At 39.2% G+C, this 21,370-nt stretch overlaps 1 protein-coding gene across 1 annotated transcript in view; it reads right to left on the bottom strand.

Moving 5' to 3' along the window:
* TARBP1 (TAR (HIV-1) RNA binding protein 1) overlaps positions 1 to 21,370 on the bottom strand; it is a 65,549-nt gene that overhangs the window by 25,322 nt on the left and 18,857 nt on the right. Inside the window, exons 11-14 of the mRNA XM_052640412.1 lie at positions 15,896 to 15,995; positions 14,837 to 15,009; positions 4,104 to 4,201; positions 986 to 1,147 (exon numbers count right to left, since the gene is read on the bottom strand). Of these exons, the coding sequence (XP_052496372.1) occupies positions 986 to 1,147; positions 4,104 to 4,201; positions 14,837 to 15,009; positions 15,896 to 15,995 (533 nt within the window). The remainder of the gene's footprint in view (positions 1 to 985; positions 1,148 to 4,103; positions 4,202 to 14,836; positions 15,010 to 15,895; positions 15,996 to 21,370) is intronic.

The following is a 21,370-nucleotide window of genomic DNA, read 5'->3' as shown; positions in this document are numbered from 1 at the left end:
CACCACACTGCTGAATTTGGACACCTTAAAGTGTCCCTGACGGGTACCTGGGTAAAAGACCTAGTGAAAATCCACTCTCTGTATCTAAATGACTTTAAGACTGAAGTCACTTCATGGCAAATAGATGGGGCAACAATGGAAACAATGAGAGACTTTATTTTTCTGGGCTCCAAAATCACTGCAGATGGTGACTGCAGCCCATGAAATTAAAAGATACTTACTCCTTGGAAGGAAAATTATGACCAACCTAGACAGCGTATTAAAAAGCAGAGACATTACTTTGCCAGCAAAGGTCCATCTAGTCAAGACTATGGTTTTTCCAGTAGTCATGTATGGATGTGAGAGTTGGGCTATAAAGAAAGCTGAACGCAAAAGAATTGATGCTTCTGAACTGTGGTATTGGAGAAGACTCTTGAGAGTCCCTTGGACTGCGAGGAGATCCAACCAGCCCATCCTAAAAGAGATCAGTCCTGGGTGTTCATTGGAAGGACTGATGTTGAAGCTGAAACTCCAATACTTTGGCCACCTGATGTGAAGAGCTGACTCAATGAAAAAGACCCTGAGCTGGGAAAGATTGAGGGCAGGAGGAGAAGGGGACAACAGCGGATGAGATGGTTGGATGGAATCACCGACTCAATGCACATGGGTTTGGGTGGACTCTGGGAGTTGGTGATGGACAGGGAGGCCTGGCGTGCTGCAGTTCACGGGGTTGCAAAAAGTCGGACATGACTGAGCGACTGAACTGAACACCATATCTTTGCTATATACCTATTATGACAGGATTTGTTCTATTATTATAATATAATGTTATATATTATGACAGGAGTCTCAATCTTCATCAAATATTATGAACAAAGGGTATTATTTTCAAAATTAAATTTTGGCAGATGCTTTCTGTGTATCAAAATATTGTCTAGTAGTCAAATATGTATTCCATGCATGCCTTATTCAACATAACTATAAGCTTTGAAGCAAAGAGGATTACCTGTCCATGGTCCATCTCCTGAAGATGCCGAATGGATGCATTTTTCAAAGGAGAAATAACTCTCCAAATAGGGTTGCCTCTTTTCCACCCAACATTCAAGTGGAGATTTATAAGCTCAGTTAACATCATCAGGTACAAATGGCAACGATCCAGATCTGAAACCTAAGACACACAATAAAACACTTAACAAGCAGGGTCCATGATTTTCACAAAACCAGGAGAGTTCAGTTTATCTAAAAGTTTATCAGTTTATTAAGTTTATCTAAAAGTACTGAAAGATGACACTGAAGAGGGGAGAAATCATCTCCTCCAAGAAGCCTTTCATCAACTCCCCAGGTAGAGCTGAGCACATCCTCCCTGTGCTTAGACAGTGACTCTGCGTTCAGCACAGTTACAGCACACATCACGACTCACTCTGCACGCAGCTGGCTCCCCACCTTGATTATGAGCGTCCTGGAAGGCACACTGGCCACCCACTCCAGTACTCTTGTCTGGAGAATCCCATGGACAGAGGAGTCTGGCAGGCTACAGTCCATACAATCACAGAGCTGGGCATGACTGGAGAGACTTAGCATGGATGGCAGGAACTAAGCCTCCCAGGCTGTTTGTGTGCTAAGTTGCTCAGTTGTATTTGACTTTTTTGTGACCCCATGGACTGTAGCCCACCAGGCTCCTCAGTCCACAGGATTCTCCAGGCAAGAATACTAGAGTGGGTTGCCATTTCCTACTCCAGGGGATCTTCCCACGCCAGGGATCGAACCCACATCTTTTAAGCCTCCTGCATTGGCAGGCGAGTTCTTCACCACTAGTGCTACCTGGGAAGCCCAACACACACACTGCCTGGGATGCACAGCCCTGTCCTCCATGCTAACACAGCATAAATCATCATAATAACAGCTATGGCAACTGCCATTTCCTTTGCTTTAGGCACTTGTAACACTCCATTCTTACAAGGAATGGTCCCTGCCCCACTTGCCTGAGAAGACGACTAAGTTCAGAGAGGTCAAACAACCTACCCAGCATCTCAGAGCTAGTAAGCAGGGCTACAGTATTAAATGCAGGTCTTCTAAACGCCTACACATAGGCAGACTGGGTTCATCTAGCCCTGTGACCTATGGCAAGAGACCTAATCTCTTTGGGCCTCAGATTCCTTGCTTGTAAACTGGGGAGGGTGTATCTCTCCATTACAAGGTTTGGGGAAGAATTAAGTGAGAGAAAGCATCCTGAAGAGACGGGCCCCGAGTGGTGGCCTTGATCACTATTACAGTGCCAAGTGCTCTGCCCTCGCGCTTCCGTGGCACACAGGAAGCACAGAATTCCTTCAGTCTATCAGTGTTCACGGAGCAACCACTAGAGGCCAGGCACTTTGCCAAGTGACAGGATACAATGCAGAGAAGTGACAACTCCAGGGCGTGGTGACAGATCGAACACAGCGGGTGAGAGTGATGGATAAAGGTACCAGGGAAGATTCCCAAGTCTTAGGCTTAAAGAAACCTGTTGGATCACACACATCCCCTGAGAAGCAAACCTAGGGGCATGGGGTAGGGTGGATAACCTCCTATAGGAATGATAAGAGGTTCCATTTCAAACACTGTATGTGTGGAAAGTCTAACTCAAGTTATCAAACAGCAGTTGGCTGAATGGCACTCAGCCAGAAGGACAGTCAGAGGTGGAGACAGATGTAAGGGTGCCTGGCATAACTGAACCTGGGTATGCAGATGAGGTCACCTAGACAGGAGGAAATGAAAAAAGAAGGGACCCAAACCAAGCCTGAAGAACTGACTTTACGGCTACACATCAGAGAATGGACATTTGCAGGAGAGCCTGTTGTTAAATATTGACTGTCACGCTGCTGAGGGGAAGGAAAGTGGGGAAGAGACTTTTATTAAACTATAATAAGTTATCAAATAAATGCACTTAATTGGGAATTCTAATTCCAAATGTATTACAGAGTGGATTTATGTAATAATTTAAAGTTATTTTGGAAATGAGTTCATTTTTTAAAATCTCAAAGACAAACACAATAACTTTCCCCTTTTTAAAGCTATTTTTAGCTTCAGACTCCAAACAAACAAAAATATTATTTCTGTCCCTCCTTGGGGACAAGGAGGTTCACTATAATTTTGTGTATGTCTGAAAACTTCTATAATAAAATGGAAAAGTAATACTGATAACAATGAAGTGATAGGAGAACAAATTATGAAAAGTTACTTCTTTATTAAATGTCGTCTTGGAAATTTAGGTGTAGCAATACTGCTAACAATTGTTGAATAAGAAAAATGCTAAAGATAAACACACTCCTCCTCCTTGCCTTATCAAAATATCTCAGGTTTTTTGGTACAAAACTTGCTTTTTTGTATTTTCACACCTGCTTACCAGCTATCAAACAAATGTCCTTAATTGGATATTCTAATAAAAGGTGTTAAAATCAGTATGCTTTCTCACTCTATTGACAATATAATGATTGTAACTGTTTCAACATCTGCCCTAGAGAATGTCAAACCCTCCCAAATTAAGAATTATAGGCATTTCTATAAAATTAATATCTTCAAAATATTCCCAAAGAAAAGGAGAAAACTTTATAATTTTATTTTCAGATGTCCTAGAAAGAACAATTATGCAGTGAGCATAGACAGAGAGGATACCCATCTTCACAGAGCATCCTCTTCACCTCAGACTGGTTGTTCCCAACTCTAACTTCATTTGAAGATCACATACAGATATAAAAATATATTATGTGCACTGACACCCAGTCCCATCCCAACCTGCCAAGTCAGAATCTCTGGATCCTGGGACCAAATATACATTGACTATGCTAAGTACTTCAAATATGTTATACCATTTGGTACTCTCTAAATTCTAGGAAGCAGATATCTTATCCCCACTTTGCAGATGAGGAAACTGAGGCTCAGAAAAGCTATATAATTCTCCTAGGATCAGTTACACCAGTTGAACTGGAACTAAGAGACTCTAAATCTTCCATTTTTTCTGCCCCCCAAGGCCACTTTTCAAGAAAATATCACATTAATTTTTCCTTTCAACTTAATACAGTGCCTGCCAGTCAGTAATCACTCAAAATACTGATGAAAAGACTGAAGTTACTCAAGTAAATACTTACAGTACTTAGTTCATTCATAGTAAGTCGTCTGAGAATAAATTCAGAAATGCTCTCTGTAGTAGACATGATAAAGTTCTGAAGAAGAGTAAATACCTCATCTGTATGGAGGAAAAAAAAAGCATGCAACTAAAATTACAGAAATAAGTTATTTGGTACAATGTATATCATATATTCTAGCAAAAGTTCAACTCTGTTAGGTGTGTGACTCACTTACCAAAAATGAATTCTGATAACGTAACAGTAGGGATATCTACAATTAATCTTAAAAACCATTGAAGAGTTTCAGTTCTGGATAAGATTCAGCAAAGGTACACTGCCCTCTCTCACTGAATTCAGCTACAAAGCCTGGACAGGATATCTGAAACAGTCACGTGAAGACTCTCAAAAGTCAAAAGCAGCAGATGGATTTAGCAAATAATAACCCTGAACAGTGGCGAGTTTGCTTTGGTCCTGCTGTGGATGGACCCCCTGATGGAGAAGCAGTCACGAAGGTGGGCAGCAGACTAAGCCCCCACTTTCTGGTCAGGAAATTAAAAAGGAGAAACTCAGAGAACTAGACAGTGTGTAGTTAGGGGATTCCAAAGACGGACGTGATCAGGAAAACAGCCCCAGCAAGTGGTGTACTGAGGGTGGCCAGGCTCACCCCTGAACTGCTGGCCCTGAATATGATGCTACTCAGAAGGCCCAGCACGTTCAGCACTGAACAGACAACCACACACGTGCCAGCCTGACCGCTGGATGCAGCGCTTGGCGGACAGGTCAAGACAGCACTGCGAAAGGTCTCAAAGCAAAACTGACCGTGAGCCAACACCCACAGAAGCTGGGGCCACAGAAGCTGAGGCCTGAAACAAGCCAGGCTGGCTGACTGCCACACAAATGTATCGACACCGTCCACAGATCCAAACAAGATCCAGAGTCTGATGACACAATACTCAAAAGATCTGGGGTACAATCCAAAATGACTGGGTAGATAAAGTATGAGGAAATTGCTAGCTCATGTAGGAAAGGAATCTACAAATGACAACGCCAAGATGACAGTGATGTTAGAATAACCTGACAAAGACTTTAAAGCAGCTATTAAAACGCGTGAACAGTCAACACTTATCCTTGAAATGAATGGAAAAACAGAAAGTCTCACCAAAGAAATAGAAGACTTATACAAAAACCAAGTAGAAATTTTATAATTCAAAGTACAATAACTGAAAATTTTAAAACTCACTGGATGGGATCAATAACAGCAAAGAAATGTAAGGGAAAATAATCAGTGAACTTGAAAACAGATCAGTAAAATATGCAAACTGGGGAATGCGCTGGTGGTCCAGTGATTAGGACCCCACACTTCTACTGCAGGGGGCACAGGCTCAGCCCCTGGTTGGGAACTAAACCCTGCACCGCATGTGCAGCATGGCCAGGCTTTAAAAAGAAAGGCGATCCGACATGGTATAGCCAAGCTCCCAAAACTGAAAACAAAGAAACAGTGCTGAATGCACAGAGAAACACCTTACTACCTGGGGGAGAAAAGGATGGGAATGACTACAGAGTTCTAATGAGAAGCCGTGGAGGTCAGAAACAAATGGAACATTTCTAAACTGCTGAAGAAAAGACCTAGCAAACCAGAATTTCACATTCAACAAAAATATTCTCCAGAAGACAAAATAAAAACATTTTCAGATGGAGGGAAATGAATTGACTGCCAACAAACTTGCCTCCAAAGAAATATTAAAAGACATTTTTCAAACAAATGGTATACAGTGCCACAGGAAAACATGGAATGTCAAGGATGAAACAGCAAAAAAATTTTAAATGGGTAAATACAAGAGACTATTCCCTTGAATCTTTAAAATGTGTTTGATGGTTAAGAGCAAAAAAGACAACATTGTCTGGTACCGTTTTTAATAAACGTAGATATAAGACAACTATAATAAATGAAGGAGAAGAGGTTAAGGGACCTATAGTAGTAACACTTCTACACGAATTTCAAGCTGGTAAAATGTTAATTCTAAGCTGATTGTAAAAAACTGTGCACATCATAATCCCCATGGCAATCACATAAAAAACTTTGGACATTTAGGAAAAAACACAAAAGATAATTAAAATGGAAGACAAAACAATGTCCAGACTACTCAAAAGAAGCCAGAAGAGGGGAAAGAAAGAAATTACAAACAGGAAAATAAACAGAATACAAAAACTGACAGCTCTAAAACCAAATATGTAAATAATTACATTAAATGCAAATAGTTTTGGAGAAGGCACTGGCACCCCACTCCAATACTCTTGCCTGGAAACTCCCATGGATGGAGGAGCCTGGTGGGCTGCAGTCCATGGGGTCGCTAAGAGGCAGACATGACTGAGGGACTTCACTTTCCCTTTTCCTTTTCATGCATTGGAGAAGGAAATGGCAACCCACTCCAGTATTCTTGCCTGGAGAATCCCAGGGACGGCGGAGCCTGGTGGGCTGCCATCTCTGGGGTTGCACAGAGTCGGACACGACTGAAGCGACTTAGTAGCAGCAGCAGCAGCAGCAAACAGTTTAGACCAAATAAAAGACACAGACTGTCAGAAGAGACAAAAATATCATGCTCCAACTATATGCTGTCCATAAGAAACTCACTTTAAATATAATGCTCATTAAGTAGGCTAAAAGTACAAAGCCAGAAAAAAAAAGTACTATGCAAATTCTAATTAAAAGAAAGTACAAGTGGTTATACTACTATCAGACAAAGTAGGCTTCCGAGTGAAGAAAATAATCAGGGATAAAAAGGGACATTGCATAATGATAAAAGAGTCAACTCCCAAGAAAAAGCACAACCTACCTAACAACAGACCTTCAAAATACATAAAGCAAAGCTGGCAGAAGAAAAAGGAGAAAGAGACAAATCCAAAATTATAGTTGGAGTTCAACACTCCTAAATTCCAAGAATATAAAACTGAAAAACATGAAACTCTTGGATACAACTGACATCTATAGAACACCACACCCAATAATAACAAGATATACATTCTCTCCAAGTGTACATGGAACATAGGCCAAAATAAACCATACCCTAACAAAATAACAATTTTTAAAAGCTGAAACTGTATAAAGTATGCTCTCTTGACTAGAACAGAATTAAAACAAGAAGCAATAACAGAAAGATAACAGGAAAATCTCCAAATACATTTCTAAATTCATGGGTAAAAGAGAAAGTCTTAAAAAAAAAAAATTCTGAACTAAAGATACAACATACCAAAATTTGTGGGACGCAGATAATACAAAACTAAAGAAAATCCACAGCATTCGAGGTCATTTTAAAAAAGATCTAAAATCATACTCTAAGCTTCTGCCTTAACTTCAGCAAAAGGCAAAATAAACCAAAAGCAAGCAGAAAGATGCAAACAACAGAAATCAATGAAACTGAAAAGAGAAAAATCAATGAAACCAAAAGCTGCTTCTCTGAAAAGGTCAGTACTAGCCAGTCTTAAAGAGAAGAGAGAGAGGATCACCACTACCACTGTCAGGAGTTACAAATGAATCACTTCAGAACCCAGATCCTAAAGAAATGTGAAGGATAAACCATGAAAACCCCTAGAAATGTAATTGTCCTCATTCACAAATGACATCATTGTCTACAAAAAAATCCCAAGGATCTTAAAAAAAAAACTACTTCAACTACTAAGTACACTTCAGCAAGGTTACAGGACACAGTTCAACACACAAAAATTAATCACATTTCTGTATACTAGCAAAGACCAATTCAAAACCAAAAAATTAAAAAACGTATCATTTACAATAATCTTTCCCCCAAAGATATGTTACACAAATCTAACAAAATATAGATGCTGAAGACTTAAAAAAAAAACTCTGATGAAAGAACTAAAAAACAGCCTAAATAAATTGGGAGATAAAACATATTCATGAATTATCAGCCTCAAGAAAGAAAGCAATTCTCAAAAAAACTGATCTTTGTATTACAATTCAGTTCCAATCAATTCCAGTAGGATTTTTTTTTTTGGTAAATACAGACAAGCTGATTATAAAGTTCATAGTGAAAGGCAAAGGCACTAGAAGAGCTCGAAATACTTTTGACAAAAAAGAATAAATTTGAAAGAATCACACTACCTATTTAAAGACTTATTGTAAATCTACAGTAACCAAAATAGTACAGTACTGGTGAAGGGAGAAAAATAAAGATCAATAAAACAAGCCAGAAATAGATCCACAGAAACATGGTCAATTGTTTTTAAACAATTTTATTGAGCTATAAATGGCATATTTTACAATTCACCCATTAAGAATGTGTACTTCAAAGGTGTTCAGTACAGTCAGAGATAGGTACAACCATCACCAGTCAATTTTAGAACACTTTCATCACCACAGAGAGAAAAGCCCATACCCTTGAGCCACCACCCCTATAACCCTCCTGCTCTGCCTGCCCTAAGCAGTCACTGACATACTTTCTGTCTCTTTAGATTTGCCTGTTCTGGATGCTTCATGTAAACGGAATCACATACTACATGGCGTTTTGCAAGTGGCCTCTTTCACTTAGTATTTTCAAGAGTCATCCATGTGTCAGTACTTCTGTTCCTTTTTACAGTCATATATTGCTTATCTATTCATGCGTCCGTCTATTTTGGGTTGTTTCCACCACAGCCAATTAATTTTTGACTATTCAACAAAGAAAAGGAAATCTCATCAACAAATGGTCTGGAGCAACTGGAAACTCTTAGGCAAAAAACAAACCTCAACCTCACCTCCCACCTTAACAAATTACCTCTACTTACATGCTAGATCTAAGAATTAAAAAACCATGAAACAGGGGCTGCCCTGGCGGCTCGGTGGTAAAGAAGCTGCCTCCCGCTGTGGGAGCCAGGGACTGACCCCTGATCTGGCCCCACACGCCAGGCCTGGACCACGACTGCTGAGCCCGTGCCCTAGAGCTTGTGCTTCGCAAGAAGCCCATGCACTGTGCCTGTAGAGTGGCCCCTGCCCGCTGCAACTAGAGAAAAAGCCCATGCGGCAGTGAAGACCGAGCGGTCAGAAAGAAATAAATGCAATTATATAATAAACAGACTGGACTTCATCGAAAGAAAAACTTCTCTTCTACAAAAGATACTGTTGAGAGAGTGAAAAAGAGAAACTCCAGATTTGGGAAAAATATTTTTAAATCACATATTAAACAAAAGACTTGTATCTATTAATAGAATATATAACAAACTCATTGTTATATACAAGATTATGAAAACAACTCAATTTAAAAATAGGCAAAAGATTTAAATAGCTATTTAACAAAATTCTGCATCTATCACTTGCAGATAAATTTTTAAGAAGATTACACATTGCATTAAAAATCACGCTATTAATTTTAAACATTCATGTTACCTATTATAAAGACAGCCCTATTATGGCCTCTGAAGTGTCTCAAGGATGAGTCACTTGCCAGTTTAAGCAGCCACCAGCAAACAGTCCGGAATTAAAGCTTTTTATGAACCAAGAAAATGACTGATGAATATGGTAAGAATAGAAAACTCCTCTCTTCTATAATCTCTGCCTTTTATTTCTCAACTCATATCTCAAACTTATAGCATAAAAAAATATCTGCTTTTCACAGATTCATTCAAACCCATTAGACTGAAAAAAAGTTAATTTGAGATTGCAAGGGAAGGCTTAGGGCTTGAAGAAGAGAGAACAAAGGGACATGAAGAAGTCGATGCTACTTGTGATTTCAGTGTTAGCATCGCTGTTACCATCGCGTGTCCTATCAGTTACCACAGGACTCAAGACCCTCTCTTTCACTTAGACCCCAGTCACTGCCACATCCTTAAAGTTAACACTGCATCACAATATACAAACTGTGCACAGGTTCAGAATGATGTTTAGGGTTTTGTTTCCTGTAACTGACAGTCACAACCTGAATCCCAAAAGCAGTACCTAAAATGATCAAAAAGCTAGCACAGTCAAAATCATATCACTTCATATCCACGAGGATAGCCAATATCAAAAATAAGAAAAATAAAAGATAACAAGCGTTATCAAGGATGTGGAGGAATTAGAGGCTTTTGCACTGCCAACTGGAATTCTAAATGGTACAGCTATTATGAAAAACATGTGGCTCCTCAAAAACTTAAACACAAAGAGAACTGCCTGGCTGTCCAGTGGTTAGGACTTGGCGCTTTCACTGCTGGGGCCCAGGTTCAATCCCTGGTCAGGGAACTAAGATCCCACAGGCCTCACATCACAGTCAAAAAAAGAAATTAAACACAGAATTACCATGATTTTAGAGGAACTGAAGAGCCTCTTGTTGAAAGTGAAAGAGTTAAGAGTGAAAAAGCTGGTTTAAAACTCAACATTCAAGCAACTAAGATATGGCATCCAGTCCCATCACTTCACAGCAAATAGACGGGGAAACAATGGAAACAGTGAGAGACTTTATTTTCTCAGGCTCCAAAATCACTGCAGATGGTAACTGCTGCCATGAAATTAAAAGACGCTTGCTCCTTGGAAGAAAAGCTATGACCAACCTAGACAGCATATTAAAAAGCAGAGAGATTATTTTGCCAACAAAGGTCCATCTAGTCAAAGCTATGGTTTTTCCAGTGGTCATGTATGGATGTGAGAGTTGTACCATAAAGAAAGCTCAGTGCCAAAGAATTGATGCATTTGAACTGTGGTGTTGAAGGAGACTCTTGAGAGTCCCTTGGACTGCAAGGAGATCAAACTAGTCCATCCTAAAGGAGATCAGTCCTGGGTGTTCATTGGAAGGACAGATGCTGAAGCTGAAGTTCCAATACTTTGGCCACCTGATTGATGCAAAGAACTGACTCACTGGAAAGACTCTGATGCTGGGAAAGACTGAAGGCAGGAGAAGGGGACAATAGAGGATGAGATGGTTGGACGGCATCACCGACTTGATGGACATGAGTTTGGGCAAGTTCCGAGAGTTGGTGATGGACAGGGAAGCCTGGAGTGCTGCCATCCATGGGGTCGCAAAGAGTCGGACACAACTGAGAATTACCTTATGAACCAGCAATTCCACTTCTGGGTATGTACCCTAAAGAACTGAAAGCAAGGACTTGAACAGACACTTGTACATTAATGTTCAGAGCACCGTTATTTGAATAGTCAAAAAATGGAAACAATCTGAACGTTCACCAACAGATGAATGGATAAACAAAGCATGGCATACGCATACTACAGAGTACTATGCATCCTTAAAAACGAATGGCATTCTGATACAGGCTACAGCATGAATGAACCTTTCGAACACACTAATGTTAAGTGAAATAAGCCTGACATAAAAGGATAAGTATTGTATGACTCCACTTAGAACGGTCAAATTCCCAGAGACAGAAATTCCTGGTGTTGCCAGGGGCTGGGGAGGGCAGATTGGGATGGGGAGTAATTATCTAGCAGGTACAGAGATTTGGCTGGGAAGATGAAAAAGTCCTGGAGGTGTGCTCTGGTGATGGCTAAGCAGCACTGTGCATACACTTAAAAACGTTTAAAGTGCACATTTTGTTACATACATTTTACCACAATTAAAAAACTAATTAAAACCTAATTTGGGAAGAAAAGTTCAAAGAGACACAAAAGATCAAAGCTAGAAAACAAAAGCCACTCAGGGAAAAAGTAACACTCAGCAAAGAGGATCATACCCACTATTGTGACAAATTCAGCCTGTAGTTAGGACAGAAGTGTGATAAGGGCAGTTACCTGGCCCTCAAATCCCATGGATGGAGGAGCCTGGTAGGCTGCAGTCCATGCTAAGGGTCGGACACGACTAAGCGACTGCCTTTTCACTTTTCACTTTCATGCACTGGAGAAGGAAATGGCAACCCACTCCAGTGTTCTTGCCTGGAGAATCCCAGGGACGGGGGAGCCTGGTGGGCTGCCGTCTATGGAGTCGCACAGAGTTGGACACGACTGAAGCGACTTAGCATATAATCCAATGTACAAGGGGAGAGTTGCAATGTGACTGATGGTATGTTTCCTCAAATATAAAAATAAACATTGAACATTTACTGTGAACAAAAAAAAAAATAACCATTGGAACATCATTTATTTAGAGCTTTAAGCTGACAGAGGCAGCAGAGTCCATTTCACCAGTTATTAATTAGGCTTTAGTTTATTTTGAACATTTTAAGACATCTTTTGGGGGAGTTTTAAGTGAAATGGGTTTTCCCACATAAGCCACTATGGCTCGTAAGTAGGTGAAACGTGTCTGCATTGCCCAGGAGTGTGTTTTAATGTTACACTTTTCACAGCAGATCCAGGCTTAGCCAAGGTCTGCTGCAGAATGTGCTGAAGCACGGAAAATTCAAGGTTTGCTTTTTGGAACTTTCTAGAAATTTTTGCCCTGAATATTTTCAGTCTGTAGTTAGTTTAACCCATAAATATGGAGGGCTGACTTTACCTCGTTATTTCTGACTTTACCATTATGTGTTCATTTATCCTAGGACCTGCAGTTAGTTGCTAGATTATTTACTCATTTATAAAATGAAAATAACTATTTTCCTCTTTCCCTATCAAAGAAATTCTTTCAGGATTTAGATCTGTTTTAATTTAATTAAATAAATCTAAATGAGCAGATGTAAGATATTATACAGGACAGATAAATAAATAAGGCCCTACTGTATAGCACAGAGAACTACATTCAGTGAAAGTGAAGTCGCTCAGTTGTGTCCGACTCTGCAACCCATTGGAATGTAGCCCACCCAGCTCCTCCATCCATGGGACTCCCCAGGCAAGAACACTGGCGTGGGTTGCCTTTTCCTTCTCCAGGGGATCTTCCTGACCCAGGGATTGAACCCAGGTCTCCCGCATTGTAGGCAGACACTTTACCGTCTGAGCCACCACCATAATGAAAAAGAATATTTTAAAAAAGCAGGTGTATGTGTGTGCATAAATATATATATATATATATATATATATACTGACTTTGCTGTACAGTAGAAATGAATACAACATTGTAAATCAACTAGACTTCAATTAAAAATAAAGTTAACTAAACTAACATGTTTTGCCAGTTATCTGGAAGTCAACTACTACCAAAACTAAATACGGATTTCCTTGGCTCTTGCAGTATAATAAAAGAGATGCACAAGAAGCGATGGGAACTTATACTCTGCAAGTGACAACACAAAATATGTACACAACTACTTGGAAAAATAATTTTGTATTATCTTAAAAGCTGAATACACACATACCCTAAGAACCACTCATTTTGGTCCTGGGGGTACATACACTGGAGAGACACACACGCTAGAAGAGACATGTAGACAAGTGCTCAAATCAGTACTGTACTAAAAAGCGGTAGACTAAATGCAATCCAGCGTCCAGCAATATGAGAACACCTAACTGTGGTGTCATCACAGTGGAAGGTAGCACCACAGGGAAAATGAGGAAGCATTTATATGAAAGGACATGGATTAATCTTGGAAGAGCGCTAAGTAAAAAAAGCTACAGAAGACTTCTTACAGTAGAGTAACATTTCTATAAAGCTTAAAAGCAGGAAAATGAGATAATATATTGTGAGAAAATTGATTTATGTGGTAAAATCATTTTTTAAGCATATGGAAGTGACACAGATAAAAACCAAAATAAGGAGGCAAAAGGTAGAGACTGAGAAGTAAATTCATTCTCAGCAACAGATGCAACAGTGGTGCTTTCACGGACGTATAATTATTCTGCATCATAATTTACATACAACTATCTCATATTCTTGCGTGTATCTAATATCCCAATAATTTTCCAAACGGCACCCATGACCCAGTCCTGCACTTGAGGGTACTGAGTCAAGTGCCTTCAACAGTCGAGATGTGTGAAATGAACACAAGTTTATGCCCTTAAAGGAGTAAAATGTTATAAAAAGTTACTGCTATGTACACAGCATTTGGCTCTGCTATCATTATCAAAAGTATCAGAACTTGGACTCTAGCTTTTATAATACATCACAAGTCTATATGAAAATCTAACCTTTCAATATTATCCTCCAGTTTAACCTGATACCAAAGTTTCTCTAGAATATTGTTTCCTAAATGGAAAATTTCTAAAATTCCAAATGAAATTGATCAGAAATATTGGGAACCAAGGCTTACCCACTGATAATTCTAATATCGATGTCCATGGGTTTTCAAATACTGTTTTACATAAATCTTAGTTTAAGGAAGAAAGTGCTCAGTGCTTCCATCTACCAACAAGGTACTTCCTGGATGAAGCATTTTCTACATAGAGGTGCTTAGGGACATGTGTGTGCCTGCGTGCTCAGTCGCTCAGTCGTCTCTGACTCTCTGCGGCCCCATGGACTGTAGCCCTCCACGCTCCTCTGTGCACAAGTAATTATAAAATTACTTCTATTCTCATGCTTTAGTTTACTTTCTGTAACAAGTTACACAGTGTCAATAAGAAATGGATCTTGGCTTAGAAAATATATGAAATAGTGATCATTTTCAATAGTCTGGAAATCAATGAGAACCTACAGAAACAAACAAACAAAACAAGTAAAAGCCAATGAAATCATCTTCCATCAATATGGAATCAATAGTGCACAATGAATGCAAATGCTAAAATGTCAGCTCCGGATGGGCAGTCTGCTCCTTCGTCGCTGCCTCCCCAGCACCAACTCAGTAAATATTTGCTGAATGTATGAAGCCAAAGAAAAAGGTCAGGAATTTCTTCTCATTCTGAGTACCAATGATATACCCTGAGCACCAATGATATACCTGGCAAAACACCGACAGAAACTATTGATCCTCACCATCTCGGGTACCGGAACCTTTCAACAAGCAAGTGTGCAGTAACTTCAACAGCAACTGCAGGCATCTGTCAGTTTTCAGCAAGGGCATGTAGGCATTTGTACCAAACTTCACAAGGGCATCCAGGAGAGGATCTAAGAATATCCTTAATACATTCTGTGTCCTCCGCTTTTCACTAGACATTAAAAGACATGCCCAAATCAAGCATTTCAAAAGGATAAAGAAACTGTCTTCCACCTACAGTTTTGGTTAGCTAAAGATTCCACCAGACGGAATTACTCTTAAGGACGACCTGTTAGGACAGGCGTTTCCACTCATGCTTTCTCAGTGAGTGCAGCAATTCACTGGAGAAGAAAGCACAAGGAACAATACATGTCCTTGGTTTTGGGCAGAAGTATGAACAAAATCCTAGATCCAATTTATCAGCAAATTAAAATGCTTGCAAATTAAACCTTGCTTCCATATTTCAGAAAAAAACAAAACAAATATATACTAGTCAAGGAAATGAGACATGTTAACAAAAAAATATAAAGAACTAAAGATTTGTGAGAAACTGTCATAACCAACTTTAGTACTGAAACTTTGTCTAGAAAAGAGATTTACATTATATGCAAAGACACTACCTAAGGAAGCTGCTTTTTGCAATAATTATAATCTGGTGACAATCTGCTCATATTTCTCAAAATATAAATGGGACTGTTTTATCATTATTACTTTATTTTTTAAAATTTACATATTTTATAAAGGGGTAAAATCTAGTAACTGTCTTTACTTAATCTTATGCTAGGACCTTACAACCCATCCTTCTAATATCCTTACACAAAACCAGCGATTTGTGAATACATAGTTGTGTTTTTAACTTCTGAAGTTTAAAACTCTGGCACTATTAATTTATTGTTAATTTTAAACATTTCTTTAACTATGATGCCATATTCTAATTTCCTCCTTTAATAAGCTGTGATCAATTCCATACCAATCACTGAAAAATCTGAATATGGACTATAAACAGGATTAGCCTTTTTTTTAAAAAAAGCTTTTTTTTCAAGTTTAGAAACACTTACCTATATTGACTCTTCATTCTTTCTACATCTATGGCCAGCAACACCATCATAGCAACAAGCTTAGCTTCAAACCAATCAGGCATACAGCTGTTTTCTCCTCCTTAAATAACAATAGTTAAGGTTTGCAAAGCATTAACAAAATCCTTCAAAGATGATGTTTCAAAAATAAGACAGTTAAATGAATATGTTTTATCAGTATTACATGAGACAAACACAGCTGAGAAGAAATATAGAACGCCCCACAGCATGGTTCATTTTTATACACTTAAGTGTGAACACAGACATCTCTGCATGCCGAGTGCATGCCATGCGCTGGCCTCAGACCCAGTGGCTCCTATACTCGTGGAATTCACAGTGCAGAAGAGAAGAGCATCATCAGAGAACATACAGAGACGCGTACAATGACAACAGCAGTAAGTGTTCTAAATCGTGCAACTAGAGAGTAAGACAAAGTCACCCTGAAGAAATGACGATTGGGCTGGGTACAAAAGCTAGGAAAGAATGAGGTAGGGGAAGGGAGACACGACCCTTCTGGGTGGAAGGACGAGCATGTCAAGGCTCTGAAGCAGCAGAGAGCATGTCATATTCCATGTAAAGGACAGGGGTATAAAGTGGGAGGGAGCACCAAAGATGACCTTACAGGAACAGGTAGGAGAGACCAGGGACTTTATAGGCTTGTAAGGGGTTTCTGTCTTCACCCCAAAAGCGAAAGGAAGCCACTAGAGGTCAAAGTGAATGGATACAGAGACGGGGAGGAGAGTTATGTAAGATCAAAGTTTCTATATTAAACAGATTTTTCTAGGTATAAGGTGGAAAAGAGATTGCAGAGGAAGCTAGATGCAAGGTAACAGGTTAAGAGGCAATTCTGGCATCTTGGATGAGGAGTGAGAGTTCCCTAAAATGGAACTGGAAAGGGGGCGGAGTGGATACAGATACAAAGGGTTTGACATCTCAGACTCCTGTCTGAACCTCAGGTGCACTGCTTGTTAGCTATGGGAGCCTGGGACAGCAGGCTGTCCTCTCAGAAAGCTTAGGTCATCTTCTATAAAATCAAACTAAATAAACCTGTGACTTTTCTTGGGTTTATTATAAAAATTAAGTAATATATGCAAAGTTTCTAGAACAACTTTTGGAAGAATGTGGTTAAATGATAAAAATCAGTATTTTCCTATTTCTGAAAGCCAGGTAAAGTAAAATAAATCATAGCTAGAGCTCCTTTTCATTCTATCATAAGATGATACTCTTCACCTCAACTTCCAAGAAAGATTTAGTTAATCTAGTTTTCCAGACCAGTGGTTCAAATACTTAAAACATATTTTCAAATATTCTAATATATATTGGGAGTAATTTATTTTGATACTAATTTGTTACACTAGTACAGAAGACAATACTAAAAACACACTTACATGGAGGATAACTTAGTTTAAAAACACAACAAAAGAATAAACTTTGTATTATCCTTTAAAATGTTATAAATACCATTTAGTGGCCAAAGCCTTTGACTGTGTGGATCACAATAAACTGTGGAAAATTCTGAAAGAGATGGGAATACCAAACCACCTGACGTGCCTCTTGAGAAACCTGTATGCAGGTCAGGAAGCAACAGTTAGAACTGGATATGGAACAACAGACTGGTTCCAAATAGGAAAAAGAGTACGTCAAGGCTGTATATTGTCACCCTGCTTATTTTTTTAACTTCTATGCAGAGTACATCATGAGAAATGCTGGGCTGGAGGAAGCACAAGCTGGAATCAAGATTTCCAGGAGAAATATAAATAACCTCAGATATGCAGATGACACAACCTTTATGGCAGAAAGTGAAGAACTAAAGAGCCTCTTGATGAAAGTGAAAGAGGAGAGTGAAAAAGTTGCCTTAGAGCTCAACATTCAGAAAACTAAGATCATGGCATCTGGTCCCATCACGTCAGGGCAGATAGATGGGGAAACAGTGGAAACAGTGGCTGACTATTTTTCTGGGCTCCAAAATCACTGCAGATGGCAACTGCAGCAATGAAATTAAAAGACACTTACTCCTTGGAAGAAGAGTTATGACCAACCTAGACAGCATATTAAAAAGCAGAGACATTACTTGGCCAACAAAGGTCCATCTAGTCAAGGCTATGGTTTTTCCAGTGGTCATTTACGGATGTGAGAGTTGCACTATAAAGAAAGGTGAGTGCCAAAGAATTGATGCTTTTGAACTGTGGTGTTGGAGAAGACTCTTGAGAGTCCCTTGGACTGCAAGGAGATCCAACCAGTCCATCCTAAAGGAGATCAGTCCTGGGTGTTCATTGGAAGGACTGATGTTGAGGCTGAAACTCCAATACTTTGGCCACCTGATATGAAGAGCTGACTCATTTGTAAAGAATCTGATGCTGGGAAAGATTGAGGACAGGAGAAGGGGACGACAGAGGATGAAATGGTTGGATGGCATCACTGACTTGATGGACATGGGTTTGGGTAAACTCCAGGAGTTGGTGATGGACAGGGAGGCCTGGCATGCTGCGGTTCATGGGGTCTCAAAGAGATGGACAGGACTGAGCAACTGAACTGAACTGAGCTGAAGAAATGTGTATTTTTTAGACAATCTAAATGTTGGTGCTTTCCAAAATAATTTAGTAGGTTAAATTTATGTGCTTTTTATAAGAGTGAATTATTGAAACTTGCTCTCTATCGTTCTATCATAAGAATGATAAACGCTTTTTACTCACATTAAGTGCTTTATATCCCACATGTACATATAAAAACTCATTGTTAACAAAGATGAAACTGAAATACCAATACACTATTCAGTTCCTTACATTTTCTAGCAATCATATAATGAGATACCTTTTGACCTTCTACGAGGTGGGAGTGGCGTAGGGGTGCTTTTTGAGAATGTTTCCAATCACAGTGGCACTTTTTGAAGTCCTAAACAATTTTTCACTTTGGATAAGTGAAAGGAAAGGAATAAGTTTCACTTTGGATAAGTGAAAGGGATAACTGAAAGGGAATCAGAAGTTTAGTGGATTTTTAAAGATTCCTGATTGTAAGGAGAGTCACAGGATTAGGTCAATAACAACAGAGTGCCTGACTACTCCAGTGGAGGACACTCTAGCAGAGATTTTTGCTGTAGGGCTGCTTCCCGAGTCCTCTACTGCCATCTTAAGAGAAACCCAGGCTACAGAACAACGGGTCTCAAACCTCAGCATGCGGTTTAGAATTCCCCCTGAGAGCCTCTTAAAATACAGAGGGTAAACCCCACACCCAGAGTTTGTTTCAGCAGGTGTGGGATAGAGTTTGAGAATTTGCAGTTCTAAACAGCTTCCAGGTGATGTTGATATTGCTGGTCTGGAAATCATGCTCTGAGAACCAATGGCAAAGAATTCTTTACACCTTCTCCCCCTTCTCTCACTGAGGCTGGAAAAGTATAAGCAAGAATGGTTTTAAAGAAACAAAAGGTCACTGGCTATCTTTAGTTATCGTAATGCAGGTTAACCCTGAATTATCAGTCAAATTTTGCTACTACGAATTCTAAAAACTGACTGTAATTCTAGAAAATGCAAGCTAGTGTCAGAAAGCATGTCAAGGTGATCTGTGGATGCAGAGGAACAGGTAGAAGCAGGAGCCACGGGTGACGAAGAGGCATGAAGACACTGGGGAGCGACGGCTATGTTCACTATCTTGCTATGCTAATGGTTTCATAAGCAATACACAGAGGTCAAACCCATCATACTGTATAAAGTTTAAATATGTGCAATTAATGTATGTCAATTATATGTCAATAAAGCTGTTTCTAAAACTGGTTGTACAGCTGTAGTATATACTACTTTGGGATCTTTCCTCAGGTATCTTGGTTACATTTTAAGTAGGCACCCTTTCTGATGAACTGTGTAAGTATAAAATTTCTTCAATATATTTCACTCTTTGGTTGATTTCAACAATTCCAAGCTCTGACACACTGTTACTGCTGTTTGCAAACTGTCTCACTTTCTCTGATTCAGAAACCCTGCTCTGAAAGTGCTCCAACATTTTTGCCCGTTGACGATGCTGGTTTTGTGTGGTTTCAGTTGTTGCTGCATTGTTTTGTTACATATCATATATATGATACGGTACACATACAGCTACCGAATATATATCCATCCTCTCTTAACCACCTCTTCACCATTCCAACCTGGGCTCCATACGACAGACAGACACTGGTGGAGGTCTATCTACTCTCAAGCTTCCTGGATGTAAGTTCATCCAAGCCTTGCAGGATACCCCTCCCTTTCCACCTATATTTCTGTTCACCTCATCCAGTGACCTCTCCTGATCCCCCACAGGTCTACAAGTTCTGATCAGTAGCCCTGACCCTGGGGCCCCATTCCGGTGCTCATGGCTTTCAGGGCACCGTGTTAAGATTAGGTGTTTACTTATCAATTCCCTTGTTGGCCTATGTTCTCTGAGGGTAGAGGACATATCTTTTATCTCTGTAACTCCAGTGTCTGGCACTTCGAAAACACTTGACATACAGTTGCTGAATAATCAGTGTAAAATCTATCTGTACTGAGCATATGAAACCCAAAGAAAAAAACTACTTTAGGTGTAGAATTTGATTAAAAAATGTTTGAGCTGATGATTTTTTTTATAAAAACAAATCTGAGTGTTATAAGTATTTTATGCTCAAAAATTCAAGCTAAATCATGTTTGCTTTGAAATTTATTGCCTTGTTTTGAAAACTGCCCAATAATTGTTAATCAAACTAAAATTTTATAAAGACACTTAGCCAAGGGCATTAAGAGTCAAACAAAATATTACACATACACACACACGCCTCCTTTGCACTTGAGATCAGTTTTTTTAAAACTTATATTAAACAGTTTAAGTCCCAGAAATGTTAAGGAAGAAACTCTAAAAATCTTACTTTATCCAATTCTGAATGATTTAATCAGACCTGATGCTGTTATAGACTGAGTTTTAAGACAAGTTATATAGATATTTCAGGGAGTTTAATCTATGCTCCCTCCAATAGGAACTAAAATTTATTTACTTTTTATAGGCCTAACAACAGAACCTTCCAAGTAACAGTAAATTTACTAGACAATAGAGACAATAAAACACAAAAGCAAAACGTTCCAGAAAGGACAAACAGATAAACTCATGCATTTTGGAAGGATAATTATCTGATCATTTAAGACCTATTCCATAATCAGATTAGAAAAGTCAGGAGATAAAAATGACTTGGTCTGAGACAAAGCTAGGAAATTGAAGACACGTTAAATTCAAAGACGCAATTTACTCAAATTATCACTAATGACTTTAATGATGAGGAAGCCTTAGAAATGTAGAAAGAATACTAATTAATGAATCTACTCATAGTTCTTCCCTCACTCAGTGCGTTTGATCTTTTGCTAAGTATCTGGTAAAAAAAAAAGAAACTAACAAAACCATTCTTTCAAATACAATTTTTCTCTAAAACTACTTTTCATAATCAGCTGACACTAAATGTAATGC

This window comes from Budorcas taxicolor, chromosome 5, assembly GCF_023091745.1.
Source record: "Budorcas taxicolor isolate Tak-1 chromosome 5, Takin1.1, whole genome shotgun sequence".
In the NCBI taxonomy this organism is placed as follows: Eukaryota; Metazoa; Chordata; class Mammalia; order Artiodactyla; family Bovidae; genus Budorcas; species Budorcas taxicolor.
This window is presented reverse-complemented; position numbering and strand designations above follow the sequence as displayed.